A 16,215-nucleotide genomic window follows, 5' to 3' on the forward strand; every position below is an offset into this window, starting at 1 on the left:
AAATGTCACTTCTGTTCACCCTTCCCTCACTCATGTAAACTGCTACGTAAATCAGTTGGAGAGGTTGCTAAAAATATTGAAATCTGTGGTGTGGAATGGGCAGTTCTGACATTAGCAGAAAGAAAGAAAGAAAGAAAGAAAGAAAGAAAGAAAGAAAGAAAGAAAGAAAGAAAGAAAGAAAGAAAGAAAGAAAGAAAGAAAGAAAGAAAGAAAGAAAGAAAGAAAGAAAGAAAGAAAGAAAGATATTCAACACATCTCATAGAAAGCAAATCTGTCTTACTGTGTGTGTGTGTTATGTGCCTTCAAGTCAGTTATGACTTATGGCGACCCTATGAATCAGCGATCGCCAGTAGCATCTGTTATAAACCACCCTGTTCAGACATCTTGTAGACAGCCAGTCTGGTGTAGTGGTTAAGGTGCTGGACTATGACTGGGAGACCAGGGTTTGAATCCCCACACAGCCATGAAGCTCACTAGGTGATCTTGGGCCAGTCACTGCCTCTCAGCCTCAGAGGGAGGCAATGGTAAACCACCTCTGAATACCACTTACCATGAAAACCCTATTCATAGGGTCGCCATAAGTCAGGATCAACTTGAAGGCAGTCCATTTCCATTTCCAGATCTTGTAAGTTCAGGTCTGTGTCTTCCTTTATGGAATCAATCCATCTCTTGTTTGGTCTTCCTCTTTTTCTACTCCCTGCTGTTTTTCCCAGCATTATTGTCTTTTCTAGTGAATTATGTCTTCTCATTATGTGTCCAAAGTATGATAACCTCAGTTTCGCATCTGTGTGCATCAGTCTCTGGGCTTCCATTTGGCTTTGACCCGGTTGCATCATTGGTCACAGCGCTACTCATATTTGTCTGTTGTTCTTCCTCAGTAGCTCACTGAGTGCCATCTGACCTGGGCATCTCATCTTCCAGCACTATCTTGTGTTGCATTTTGGATACACTGTTCATGGGGTTTTCATGGTAAGAGGTTTTCAGACGTGGTTTACCATTGCCTTCCTCTGAGTCTGGATGCATCTTAGTCTGGTGTCTCAGCTTTGACCATTTTGTCTTGGGTGCCCCTGCTAGGGGTGTAGCCTCTTGGTCTAGCCTCCTGACGGCATTGCTCTCAGCTTCTTCAGTACTCTCAAACCCCCTCACCACATTAAGGTATGCATCCTAGAGGGGGATCTGGGCTTACTAGGGCTCAATTATTACTATTACTATTACTATTACTATTACTATTACTATTACTATTACTATTACTATTACTATTACTATTACTATTACTATTACTATTATTATTATTATTCACAGTAGAACTCAGTGGAAAGAAGGGGGAAGGTGTTTTTTTTATTTTCCTATCCTCCTTTTCTGTAAGTGGCCATGGAAGAGCATAAATTCCACAGATGAAACACTTCAGGTTGTACTTTGCTTAATAAGAGGGTCAGTTTGGTCCAATGGCTGAAGTGCCAGTGTTTGGTTTCTATATGACCAATCTGGATGAAAGCTCCTTCCTAGTTTAGGGTGGCCACATGCAAATGAACACAGGGATCCTTCCTCTTTAACAGTTGTGTAGAAGAGAGGATTTCAGCAAGTGTAGCTTGCCCATGTACACAATAGTTACAGAAAACATATTACAGGGGTGGCTAACCTGTGTCCCTGCAGATGTTGTTGGATTCCAACTCCCATCAGCCCCATCTGGCATGGCCAATGGTCAGAGATGATGGGAGTTGTAGTCTGGCAACATCTGGAGGGCTGCAGCCTGTATTAATGGATGATGATCTGTGATTGGGAGACCTTGTGGGCAGGGATGTAGTCATGCAAGGTTTCAGGGGGTCTCAGACCCTTTACTATTTTGGAAGCAGGGTCCCAGCAGGGTCCCTATGTCTCCAGCATCCTACAAGCCAATTAGCATGAAAGGGGAGTGTGTTAGCTGCTGAGAAGAGTCTTCTAGCATGCTTCCTTGTCCTTTCCTGCAGATTGGAGCCAATCAGAGTGAAAGGAGATGAGTCAAACACTAAGAAGACTCTTTTCAATAGCTAACACTCTCCTCTTTCATGCTTATTGATTCCTAGGCACTATGAAGAATCTCATTCTCAACCCCACAGCAAAAAAAAACTGGGGAGGGGGCATGGCTGTGATTAACATGAAGGGACCCTGCACTTCTGAATTTGCCACTACACTACTGCTTGTGGGGGATGGGACACAGCCCAATATACATGGATCTTAAGCTGACTGCAGTTTTAAAGGTCAGCAGCAGCACATTTTACTGAGCTCAGAACAGACACGGAGCCAGTATAGTAGTTTCAAGACCAGTAAGATATAATCTGGTAATATGAACTGTTTCTGACCTCATGTACAACACATGACATGTAGTCTAAAAGAGGTTACCAGGGTGTTATTCAAACTATGACCAAGCTACCTCTATCTAGGAAGGGCAGTATTGAGCACATCAGCTTCAGCTAAGGCACTTTGTGTCCCTTCTTGATTGATTTATTTCTTTATTTTAAGGTGTATATATTGCTTGATTGTATATAGAACCTCTACTCAGTTTTTTTTTAAAAATGTCCAAAAATGGCAAAGTGAAAAACAGCTGTTTTTAAAATTCAAAATATAATTGAAATGCACAGTAAGCTAAAAACAAATTAAAAGACATGTCAACATCTACACATCTGGATAGGCTTGCAGCTTACAGAAGAGTATAGCAAAGGCACCTGCCTGATGTCAACAGGCAGGGAATTCCAAAGTGTACTGATCTTGACAATGGTCTTGACAAAGCTCCATATGAACAATTTGCTCCAGTGAAGTATAAGAAGTAACTGAAGGCTTTTATACTTCCAGGGCTAATCCCTCCCACGCTCTGTCCCTTCCATGAGTTTTGGAAGGCCTTAAAGGGGCAGTTATGCTCTATCTTCTAAATATGTGAATGTATTTATTTCCATATATTTTAAACCATTTCTAGTGGATTACCTTCTCAGGCATAGATATAAAGATATGGGTGGATTAATGTGCAGCTCAACAGCAATTTTCTTGATGAATCTCTTGAACTGGAAAAAACTGTAAGTCCAAAGTTATAATTAGCTCTGGCCACATTTCTTTTTTCTTTCTTTTTGTTAAAAAGGAAGTAGCCCTTTTGCCATGACTGACAGATATAACAAAGTAATAGCCAAAGAAAATATTAACATTCCAATTGTGCATTGTTGCAAAACAAAACAAATGGATTTTCTTTTCTTACAGAGTGATTAAAATGCAGATCCTTTTAGAGAATTAAAATTGCACACCATGTGAGGATGCATTTGGTCCGGTTGTATGAGCACCCTCTTATCCCTGACACTTGCCCCCTTGTGAACACTTTCATACTCTTTTTGCAAAGGGATGCCAGGGGATTATTGAAATAGGGACCATTTTCTGTGTAAAATAGTGGAAACTGCATACCACCAATGACAAGCGTTGCAAGGATACATGTAAGGTGATGACCACCAGCTGCATGCCCTGCTTTTGATTTGTGAAGTAGTATTTTATTTGTCTGGTGATGGTTAGAAGCAGTGGCCACATCTGCGCTATACATTTAGAGCAGTAGCATACCACTTTAACCAGTCATGGCTTCCCCCAAAGAATCCTGGGAACTGTAGTTTGTTAAGGGTGCTAAGAGTTGTTAGGAGACCCCTATTCCCCTCACTGAACTACAATTCCCAGAGCTCCCTATGAAGAGGGATTGACTGTTAAACCATTCTGGGAATAGCAGTATAGTGCAGATGGGGCCACTGTATATCCAAACTGGAGACTCTTACATTAAGAATATAAGAAGAGTCCAGCAGGATCAAACTAAAGGCCTATCTAATCCAGCATCCTGTTTCCCATAGTGACCAACCACATGCCTCTCGGAATCCCAGAAGCAACATATGAGCAATAGCCCCATCCTGCAGTTGTTTCCTAGTGATTCAGTGGCCTATTGCCTCTGATATAGGAGATAGGCAAAAGATAGCCATCATTATTAGTAGCAATGTTCATATATCAAACAGTATAAGGAAGGGCTATAGGTCATTGGTACAGTCTGTGCTTTGAATAAAGGAGGTCCCAGGTTCAATCCCTGGGATCTACAGGTAAGCTTAAGAAAGGTCTCTGGCTGGAAAAGATCTCCACCTCAGCGGTGTCACTAGCGCGGTGCGGAGGGTGCGGAGTGCACCGGGGTGACACCCATCAGGGGGGTGACATCCAGAGCCGCCACTAGGCACCGGGAAGCGGGGCAGGCAGAGCTGCCCTGCCCGCGCTTGCACGGAGGAGGGATAAAAGGAGAAGAAAAAAGCAAGCAAGCGACTGAATGTGTGCGCTGCACACAGCAGAGAAGGGAGGTGGGGCCTCACGTGTGCCTCCCTTTGTTGTGGCTGTTCCCCACCCAATCCCTTCCCCAAGAATAGGGCACGTGAGGGGAGGGAACACCTGGCAACCGTGGCACTTGCCAGGCAGCCCAGGTTGGAGGAGCGCGTATGCGCGCACGCCCCTGCCGCAAGCACACCAGCCTTACCACCACCCAGGGCGGTGGAGTGCTGTGCGCCCCACATGGCTTCTGGGAACCGAGGAAGCTGCCAGGGAGACCTTTGGTCCACCTAGCTCAGTGTTGCCCACACCGACTGGAAGAGGCTTTCCAGGGATGCAGCCCTACTTTGAGAGGCTGCCAGGATCAAACCTGGGACCTTTTGCATGCAAAGTGAGCACTCTAACCACAGAGCTGTGGCCCTTTCCTTGAGGCCCAGAATGTCGGAAAGCAACGTAGGTAGACATGAGTCAAAGGATTTATTTGTAAAACTTAGAAAATATGTGCCCAACGCGTTTCAGCTGGAAAAACTCCTGCCTTCGTCAGGGGCTGGAATGCATAGATGAGAAATCTCATTACTAAACCATACATAAAATTAAAACAAGGCATATATAAAATACAAAGAGCCATCTATGTACTTACGTACCATTCAAGTAAAAAGTCTGAACACTTACAATAATCTGCACAAATTGCTGCTTGAAACAATATATCAACCATAAAGTTTTCATGGCTGAATCAATCTGGTGAGGTATAAACAGAGAACACCAAATGAACCATAACTACTTGGAAAAGGTTAACTGAAAGATTCGTTACACTTGTGCATCAGGGATCCTGTCAAAATGTTAAACCCAACAATCACTCGAAAAAACCTACAAAAAGAGGTAAGATGCATTTGTCCACAAGGGGTCATATCGAATTATCAAATCTTACAGGAAAGGAAAAACTCATCATTGTCCTCATCCTATTCCATGGGGAAAAAGAGTAAATACCCTCAAAGATGCACATAAGTTTTTTCAAAAATGTATGCCCATTATGTGCATATTTCTTCTCCAAAGACCAAAGTTTTTAATCTATAAGAGTGTATACACATTTAACAAAATGATCTGCTGGAATAGAGGTTGGATACATTATTAACAAGGGGTCTTAACAAAATATCAAACCTTACAGAAGGGGAAGAAAATCCAAGTCTTCATTCAGTCCGTGGGGAAAAAGGGTGTTCAATTTCAAAATCCATGCAAGTTCTTTTTTCAAAAGCATCTGTGCATTCTGTGCATGTATTTTTTCTAAAGCCCAAAACTTGAATTCTGTAGGAGTGTGACTACATTCCACAAAATGATCTACTAAAGGTGCACCAGACCTTTTTCGCCTGATATTACTCAAATGTTCTCCAATTCGTACTTTTAAAGGTCTAGTTGTCTGTCCAACATATAATTTGGGACAACTGCATTGTATCACATAAACAACGTTTGGAGTATTAGAGGGTACTGTCGTTGATTGAAATGATTAGTAAACTGTGTTGTTTTCTGAGTATGTTTGCAGTACATACAGTCCCCTACTCTGGGGATGCTATTGGGGATTGAACTTGGGACTTTGGAGTGCAGAGCAGCCACAGAGCTATGGCCCTGCCCTTAAGACATGGGAAGCTGCCTTATTGCAGAGTCAGACCACTGCTCCGTCTAGTTCAGTACTGGCTTATTCCTGGTGGTTTTTGTTAATATTTAGCTGCCCTTCACCTGAAGGTCCCAGGGCGGGTTGCAACAATTTAAAATGCAACATTAAAAACAGTTTGAAACAACTTACAATTGCAAAAAGTAGGGCAGGTCCTAAAGATATGCATCTCAAATGTCAAAGGCCAGGGTAAAGAGGTGTGCCTTCAGCATTCCCTGAAAACTGTACAGCTGTTTTAATGGGCTTGTTTATTATATATTTGAAATATGGATGTGTTGATGCTATTGTTTCACTATGTATCTTAATTATGGATAGCCGTATTATTTATAATTCTTGTGTGCTTGCTATCTCTTTGTGAACAGCCTTGGTATTTCTACTAGAAACGAAACTTTTTTTAACAATAATCAAAATAAGAATTAATTTCAGTAGGGACTAAGTTTCAATTATTAAGGGCACTTCAACCTGAAGATTTGGTGTTGATCTTCCGTGCAGGTTTTCCACAGGGATACATCCTCACCAAAACACCACCTCACATTTTCCCATTTAATCCTAACTTACTGTTTCCAAAGAAAATCCATTTTTATTAAAAACAAGCAAGCAAGCAGCGGAAGTGGTAAATCTAGATTACATCCGTGCATGCACGGAGGCAAGGGGCGGGATATGGGAAAAGCTCCAAACCCATAACAGATTGCCACATGGATGGGCCTTCAACTGAGACTTCCCTTATGATCAGGAATCTTTGTGTGGGGGGGTTAAGCCCACTAAGCCCAGGGTCAAAAATTCCCAACAGCTCCACTGTCTGGGATGAAGTTCTACTGAAATCAGCGGGGTTTGCTTCAGAGTAGACATGTATATGCTCACACTGGACAGCTGCAGCCACCTCAGTGTATTTCCTTGGAAGGTTTAATCCAGCACACAATCAATACTACATACTTTCGAAAGAAGTTCTGTACTTTTCAGTAGAAACTCCCAAGGGATTTTACATCAAAGAGAAAACTAGCTTATTGTAAAAAGGTAAAATTCACATATGTTGCTCCGGACACTTTTGCCTCTGGACCTGCCCACTATTAACATATGGCCCCTGAAAGATTGTCCAGAAGAGAATGTGGCCCTTGGGCTGAAAAAAGGTTTCCCACCCCTACTTTAGAGTAAAGATGATGATGATGACAATGATGATAGACCGCTTACTGCCTAAAATATCTCAAAGCGGTTTACAATAGAATACGCCTTCATGACACTCCCAGCCACACCCACACACCCTTTTTGCTGCTGGGTTGAGAATGAGATCCTTTTAATACCTTCTCCCACAACAACATACGTCCCTAGGTGCCAGTAAGCATGAAAGGGGGGAGTGTTGGCTACTGAGAAGAGTCTTCTCAGTGGCTGACTCATCTCATTTCACTCTGCTTGGCTCCAATCAGCAGGAAAGGACAAGGAAGCATGTTAGGAGACTCTTCTCAGTAATTTACACTCCTTTCAGGCTGATTGGCTTGTAGGGTGCTGGAGACATAGGGACCCTGCGGGGACCCTGCTTCCAAAAATCAATGGGTCTAACCCCCCCAGACCGATGGATGACTACATCCCTTGGTTTAGGGGTACAGAGCTAGCAAGCACCCATGAGCTTTGGCACTTTTTTTTTTTTTAGGAATTTACCATTGCTGTTAGACTTGGTGCAATATGATCCCCAGTGCTTAATTTCTCAGAAAAAGATAGGTTTCAGTTCAATTCTGTGTGGAAATTACATTGCCTCTTCTGTCCTTGTAATCCTTGATTTGGAGATCCTCTGAAGTCAAAACAAAACTGTGCAGACTTGGGAAGCAGACCTATTGAATCAGGATTTCTGCACCCCCTGCCCAGTTTCACTTGTGGCTGCTCATTAGAATGTGGGGGGGATAGCTCAGGCCCAGAGACCAAATGTGGCCCTCCAAGCCTCTCTAACTGGCCCTCAGAATTATCCCCAGGCCAGCAGAACAGTGAGTGCTTTTCTACCCTATATCTCAGTGGTAGGCTGAGCATGTGCTTTGCATGCAGAAGGTCCTGGGTTCAATCTTTTGCATGTCCTTGTGAAAGGGAAAAAATATTCTAGGTTGTTTGTGTGACGATCCCACATCTCTCTCTCTCTCTCTCTCTCTCTCTGTGTGTGTGTGTGTGTGTGTGTGTTTGTGTAGCGTCTTTCCAACAACCCTTTTTATTGTGCAGGGATATTCTATCATGCCACATGGAATTTTCACTTTAACCACATGAAACTATGTATAAATGTAAATACATTTAGGCTGTGCGTATGATATTGTAATTTAAAGGTGTAATTTTAATTTTGCTGGTTGTTTATGTCACTACTATTGCCATTACATTCAGTGATATACGGGAATTACAATTTACGAGTAACATTAGTACAAAAAACATTACTAAGGATTCTATATGGTCTGGTACGGGAGGAGGTCCATGATACCATGAGTTACCGTACCGGGTGACACCAACCCTAGTGACGCCACTGCTCCACCTGAAATCCTGGAGAGCTGCTGCCGGTTAGTGTAATAGACAACCGTGAGTTAGATAGACCAATGATCTGATTTGGTATAAGGCAACTTCCTATGTTCTCCAGTCACCATCATATGGCACTGGAGTTTCTTCAAACTAAATGACTGCCCTTATCTGGCCTTCCAATTACCTGCTAGCCAAATGCAAACTTGCAATGTGTACTTAGTGTGGCTGCTGTTGAAAACTGTTCAGAAACTGTATCTGTTCCAAAACACAGAAGCCCAAATCTTAATTGAAACTGGCTACATGGAGCACATAACATCCATCCTGAAATAATTGCATTGCTTTCCAGAAACAATTGAAAGTGGTATTTAGGACCTCAAAGCCTAACATAGCCTAGATCTGAAGGAATCCCTCCCTCCATTTATCATTCTCCGTATATTAAAATGGTCTAAGAAGGTTCTATTGTGTGTGTATCTACTGTATAAGGTACAGCAGATGGTTGCAAGTTCCAGATTCTAAAATCTCCCTCTTGCCCTATCAGAGGCAGGTAAAGTTAGTCCTTTTCAGAAGATTATTATTTACAATACTTTTGCTGAACTTTGGAGAGGTTATCATTCTTGCCTGGTTTTACTTGTTGCATTTTCCTTCTCTCATTTTTTAGGCTTATTATTTTGGTTTAAATTTTTTGATATGAATCACTTTGAAAGGTTGGCTAATTGTACACAACTTGATTGATTGATTAAAATAACCTAATGCTGCTGCACGTAATGTGCTCAGCTCAGTGATACATATATGGTGCTTCTCCATCTGCAAGAGGTGCCATATTCACCAAAATGGGAAGGATTGCATGCCCACAGTGGGATGTGTTTGCAGAACTGCTTCCTCAGTTGTCAGGCACAGAGATATTGTGCACACATTGGATCAGGTTATAGTTTCGACCAGGGGTTGCCAATATAGCACCTGTGGGTGCCAGTATACCCTCCAGAATATCCTCTAGCTCATGTGAAAGGTATCAGTAAACATCCCCTCAAAAATCCACAATGTACAACAGACTGTTTGCTCTTCCTGCTCACTTACTGTTTCATCTAGTTTATGCTCTGCTACCCCCTGCCCTTAAACATGCCAACATTTCATTGGATGCCAGGATTGGACACCCATCCTCGCATCTGTTCTGAACAGATGAATGATGCAAAGAGCTTCTCTCTGTGAACAAGTGTGGTGGTGGCTGATGTAAGTGCCTTTTTCCCTATTGAAGGGGAAGCTGATAGAGGGGCATGCCTCCACCATTTTGCCCTGTCTCTTTTTTGCTCTTTTGGGTGTGACAGCCATTTTGTGTTATTCCATAACTCCAAGGCAGCCATTTTGTGACAGCCACCCACAGCATTTTCTCAAAATTCCAAATGTGCTCCAAAACCTTGGCAACCCCTGGTTTTGACCAATGCAATCTGATGCACCATCACCATATCCTTATGACTTGACCTCCATTTATGAACTGTTTGCACTTAACTGTGATATAAGAACTGTTTAAGAACTTTTTTTATTTAAGCTATTTATATACAGCTTAATTACTAAAGTTTCTAAGCAGCATACATAAAAATTATAAAGCATACAATGGATAAGATAAATTAAAATTAATCACAGAAACAGAAAACTTCCTTAAAGTGCCTGCTGAAATAGAAAGGTATTTGACAAGTGCCTGAAATTCATCAGGGAGGGGACTTATGCTTAACCTTGCTTTTTCCTCCTCCCCCCAAGTTCCTTTTTTCTTGTGTGTAATGTATTTTTACGTTTATAACTCTGTGGGAAGGGTCCATCTTAATACTAATCTTTATAAGCCACTTTGAGAATATTTTTGGCTAAAAGGCAGAGTATAAATTATGTAAATAAATAAATATGACATGAGCCAAAGCACAAGAGGGTGCCTTCACCCAGTTCCATGCACAGAAGCCAGCTAGACAACAGTTGAAACTTAATACAACACTGGTGATGGGACAGCATCCTTCATAGTAGGCTAGCTTAGGGAGTGCAAAGCAAATCATGTTGCACATAACAGCTCCATCCTCCAACACTTCACCATCCTCCAAAATCTACCACTTGAAGCAGCCATTTTCCTCTGCCTAATGGTATGGCTGGCTATGGATATATTGATCTTTGGTGACCCACTGTTATATTTTGAGTGATGTTAATTGTTCCATACATTCAGATCATCAGACTACAATTGACATGTGGTCAATATAATGCAGGCATTCATCCAGGAGAACAAAGTATGAGGTGGTAGTGCCAGAATGGGGCACAGTTGACAGCCAGGCAGCTGGCTCCTTGCTAAGTGAATTAGGCTTCCTTGTATGGAAGCTATGAGAGGAAAGCAAGTATCTGGCAGCAACTCTGAGGTCTCAAAAAATCCATATGAAGTTTAAATGTGCATAAATAAATGTGATGTGCATTTTTAAAAACTGTTTTTAACACTGTATTTTAAGGTTGCTGTAATCTGCCCTCTGGGTGAAAAGTGGGCAATAAATGCTTTATTATTGTTGGTGGTGGTGGTGGTGGTGATAGTGTTTCCTTGTGACTTCCATGGAAGACTATAACAATTCTTCTAAGAGAATCAGAACTTGCTGTCTTTCTTGGTGGATGCACCAATAATTTCTTGTTTTAAATTGAAATAAACCTGCAATCTGTACTGTAGTATTTCAGCTGACCTCATTGATTTGAGCAAGGGCTCTTTTCCAGTGATAAATGATTCCCAAGCCACAGCCAAATAATCGACGTCATTTCCACTCCAGCAAAATGGCAAGAGAGAACTTGTTCAATAAAACAAGCACAAGCCATGGTATATTGGAAGGATCCTCTGGTAGTAAATAAGAGAGAGGATGAATTAATATATTTCCACAATATATACAAAAAAGACAAGTGGTTATTTTCTAATTTCGTGTTTGTAAAGGAATCTGCTAATTAGAAGAAAAAAGGGTAAACAAGCAGCAGCAACAAGAGGACAATTCCATAACAAGAGAACAGCAACATAATTGTTTATTACACAGAGTGACAACAGCTGTACTACCCTGAACACGCCCAATCTCAACTGATCTTGGAAGCTAAGCAGGGTCAGGCCTGGTTAGTACTTGGATGGGAGACTACCTGGGAATACAGGGTGGCATAGGCTTAGAAGAAGGCAATGGTAAACCACCTCTGAATACCTCTTACCATGAAAACCCTATTAATATATGCCCATGGATGTGAGAAACCTATTATCCTCCTATGATATTTATTCATTTTCTTGCATTTATATTCTACCTTTTATCCATCATGAAACCCAAGGTGGTTAATGTGTGGTTCTCTGGAAATCTCCCATCCAATCTCTGATCAGACCTAGATCTGCTTAAGCTTCTGCAAAGTGATGGCCCCATGTGCTTTCAGACCATCCCCAGATAGCAACTTAGTATAGGGAATGAAACTCAGAGGAAAAAATTTTTCAATTCTGATGGCTTTTTCTTCCTCTGGATATTGTCTGACTTTTCACTAAAAATGACAAACAGTGACTATAGACCAATTTGTTAGGATTGGTAATCAAAGCATGGGGTAGCTCTGGATGTGGTAAAATCACCATAAAGTTCCATATGTTGTTTGGATCCTGACATAATGAGTGCTGGTATATTATGTTAATAAGGGAAACTTAGTCTTCTGTAGTTTAATCTAATATGGTAAATAAATGTCAACTCTCCTCACTAGGGGTTCATTCCAACTAGGGCTGGGGATGAAATTTGATTTTGTTTGCATTTGAATGTGAAGCTACCTAATTTGCATTCTTCAAACCATATGCAAACCAAAACACAGCAGTCCTTCCAAATTTGCACTTAGAATTTTGTGATGTGGTTCTCCAACCAAACAGCACATACACAAATGCATATATTAGAGAAAATAATATATAAAAATGCATTAAATTGGGGGAAATTGCTTGCAAATATGTATATATTAAAAAATCTAATATAAATTGTTTATTAGGAGACATTCACAGAAAACAGCTGCTGAATTTTCATGAGGATTTTTTTAAAATCACAAATTGCTGCAGAAATGTGAAAAACTGAATTTAAGATTGGAAAAATAAGAAACCAAAACTGACAGATTCGTCCATCCTTGATTCCAACAACATATTCATAGGATGAAACTCATGTGACAACAATGTGTCATGGTGATTTTTACTACCACACTTGAAACTACTCCTTCCTACATCTGCCTCTGTGCCCCCCTCCAAAAAATAAAAAACCAACCCAGAGGTCAGAGGAGTGTCCAGAGCCAAAATCCATTAGGTGCAAAGAGCAATGTGGTGTGATGTAAATCAGGTTTCAGTCTGCCTGACTCATAATATAGAAAAGCAAGCAACTGAATGGTGATGACCCCCATATGTAATTAGTGAGGAGAGCAGAACCATGCAAGTTTGTCTATGTTTCCAAGGACTTCAGGCTTGCCATTTTTTTTAACAGCACAACTTCTTGCTCCTAATGAACTTCTGCTCTGGACAGTCTTCTGACCTTCTGGGGAATCTGGGGGGGGGGGTTACACAGAGGCAGAGATAAGAAGAGGTGATTTCCATGTGGATCACAGCCATCAACATGGAACCAAGTCAATCCCAGGAAATACTATGCAGTGCAGTCCAATGTATGTATTCTCAGAGGTCAATCCCATTCTGTTTAAGTGTGTTTAGGATTGCAGCTCTTAAGTCCCTGTGCAAACACAACCTGCATCAAGTACAAAAATAACTGATAAGATTTTCCATGAAATCAAGAGCTGATTGCACGTTATTTGTCCTCATAATACAGGCGAGGATCCAATGTCTCACTCACCTTAGACATGAGCAGCTTGGGAAGTGCTGAGCCTTTTGTGGCAGTGCCTACGCCAAGAGAAAAAGTCGCAATGGAGTATTTGCAGTCAGCTAGCCGGATCCTGACAAAGCAACAGTTACAAGACACAGTTGCTAGTTCTCATTTGCTTCAGACAGAATTCATGGTAAATCCACTGACTGTTCATTCAATTGTTTAAATATATATTCAAAACCTAGAATATATATTTCAGCTGCTGCATCCCTTCATCCAAACTGTCCAGCAGATACCAACTCATACATGAAATTTTAATACTTTTCTCCCTTATGTGTTAGTTTTCCACACATAATAAGTTTTTAACATGCAAAAATATTCAAACTTGCGATTCTCCATCCAGTATTCTGAAGTGGTACAGTCTCAGGATGACGGATAGAGGAGAAATTATATTTGGTTTGCATGTTAATGAGAAACTACTGAATTTGCACCTCTCAATACTTTTTTGTTTTTTCCTTGTCCCATAGAGTCCTTGCTTTGTGTAACATCTTCTCTAATGAAGAGGTGTGGAGAACTCAAAAGCTTTCCACACTTTGGTGACATTGAGGTTGGTCCCAGTTAGGGATGGGGGAGAAATTCAATTTGGTTCTCATTTAAAGCCAAATTTATCAAACGCACACTTTCCGAAACAGTGTGAGAACTGAAACACAGGCATCCTTCCAAATTCACACTTCTCCAAATTTTGCAGTGCAGTTATCCAACCAACCAATGTGTACAAAAATGCATATACTAGGTAAAAGTGTTTCTAAAAAGCACATATTAGTGAAGATAACATAGGAAAAGCATTGTATTATGAAAAAATGCTTGCAAAAATGTGCATATTAGTCAAAACTACATATAAAAATGTGTGTGTTTGAGAAATTGGCACTAAAATGCTGACACATTTTCATGAGGATTTGTAAAAAAAATTGCAAAGTGCTGCAGAAATGTGAATAATTAAATTCGAGATTGGAAAAATGAGATACTTAAAGAAACTGAAATTGACAAATTCATCTATCCCTGCTCAGGACACACACCTTTTTCTAAATGTTTGAACTGCAGCTTTTAAATATCTGTAGTCCTACCAACATCTCATAGTATTATGAAATTGGAAGAGACCAAAATCCCATGGGTCTTAATCCTCTGCTTTGAGGTAAGACTTCTCGTCTACCAGCTCCCCATAGATCTGCCTAGAATATCTAACAGAAAGCAAATGAGCCAAGGCACATGCTACTTATGAAGGCACAAGACTTCAGGAGGGTGCCTTAAATAAATAAATAAATAAATAATAAATTATACTGTGTCAGGTCAACGGACCATCTAGCTCAGGATGTTCTACACTGATTGGCAACAGTTCTCTGGGTTTCAGACAGGGAATCTTTCCCAACCCTGCCTACAGATACCAGGGATTGGACCTGGAACTTGCTGCATGCAAAGCAGATGCTCTACCAGTGAGCCACAGCCCTTTCCAAAAGCAAAAGCTCACTGGCCAACCCAGCTTGGGAGAAATATCTAAATACAGGGTTGTATCCAACTAAGTTGTATTCATAGCAGACCCAGTGAAGTCTAGATTTAAGTTAGTCACTCACAATACAATCAATGATATCCAATTATTGAAACCAACTCAAAACAATGGTAGGCGGGGGACAGCAAAAAATGGTCAGGAGAACAAATACATTTTTCGCTTCCAGATCACAGTTGGATACAACCAATAGTAAGCAGGCAGACCCCTATGAGCCAAGTTATCCCAAGGGAAATTGAATTCGGTAATGTTTTCACACCACCCATCCAGTAGCAGAGAGCATACCTGACCTCCCAAAGCCCAAGTTGCTGCTGCATACCAGAATAGAAACGGGGAGTGGCAAGGTGTTGGCAAAATTGCCATGGTGCAGACATACCAGCAGGAACACTGAATTGGCTCTGATAGCACATTCGCACTGCACTGATGCCTTGCCCCTCTCTAACTCCATCCTGGTATGCAGCAGCAATCCAGTGGGAGGGAGGTCAGATAAGTAGCACAGCCCCACCGCATCATCCACTACTGCACCAGTCACTCTGGGTGATCCACTACTGCAAAGGGATGGTGTAGAATATTTGCAAAATCAGATTTGGCATCAAATTCTGGGATAATCCACAAGTTTGTCTCATTGTCGAACAGGCTCCCACTCTGCGTGCATTCACAGCTGTTAGCAACACCACAATTTTTAAAAGAAAAATCCGTAGTGAGAATGATGTAATTATTTATGTAATTATTTTTGTAATCTGCTGCTGCTGTATACATTAAATGAATATAGAGCAGCATAAGGAATAACAGAGAAAATTATGTAAGTTTTCAGAAAAAAATATGAAAAAAGGGAGAAATGGGAATCTCAATAACTAGCAGAACACAATTTATAGTGAATAGGAACTGGCGGACCATTTGACGAATTGAAAAACGGAACAGAATCAGATAGCAAACTGCATGCCTACTACTGCAACAAGCAATTCTAAGCAGGAAAAAAATGGCCAGCATGGAAGAGACTGATCATCCCCATTCCCCCACTCTTCCTCTACTGAAAACTGAAACCTGCTTTGTGATTTCGTTATATGCGTGTGGTAACTAGTCCCTTATAAATACTTTTTATTATGGGTTCCCTCCCCCTTCCTCTCTAGGAAATCCCCATGAATTTTGTGGATCCCAAAGAAATTGACATCCCCAGTCATGGAACTAAAAACCGCTATAAGACCATTCTTCCAAGTAAGTCCATTGAAATTGATGCTTTTATCAGTATAGTTTTTAATCCAGTATGCAGCCCTCCCTTTTCCTATTATCAGTCCCCTGGTTATGTCAGCCTTTCCATTCCAGCCCTGGGTGTGCCTTTTGAACTAGGGCACTTGTCAAATGATGTGTGAAATGATGGCTTTTCTTTGAAAAGG

The 16,215-nt window shown here is 41.1% G+C and overlaps 1 protein-coding gene and 1 pseudogene across 1 annotated transcript in view; both read left to right on the forward strand.

Moving 5' to 3' along the window:
* PTPRR (protein tyrosine phosphatase receptor type R) overlaps positions 1-16,215 on the forward strand; it is a 191,062-nt gene that overhangs the window by 141,016 nt on the left and 33,831 nt on the right. The window contains exons 7-8 of the mRNA XM_061637817.1: positions 13,267-13,453; positions 15,952-16,036. Coding sequence (XP_061493801.1) covers positions 13,267-13,453; positions 15,952-16,036 — 272 coding nt within the window. The remainder of the gene's footprint in view (positions 1-13,266; positions 13,454-15,951; positions 16,037-16,215) is intronic.
* Positions 11,494-11,612, forward strand: LOC133363487 (5S ribosomal RNA; annotated as a pseudogene).

The sequence above is a fragment of the Rhineura floridana genome, chromosome 8, assembly GCF_030035675.1.
Source record: "Rhineura floridana isolate rRhiFlo1 chromosome 8, rRhiFlo1.hap2, whole genome shotgun sequence".
NCBI classification, from domain to species: domain Eukaryota; kingdom Metazoa; phylum Chordata; class Lepidosauria; order Squamata; family Rhineuridae; genus Rhineura; species Rhineura floridana.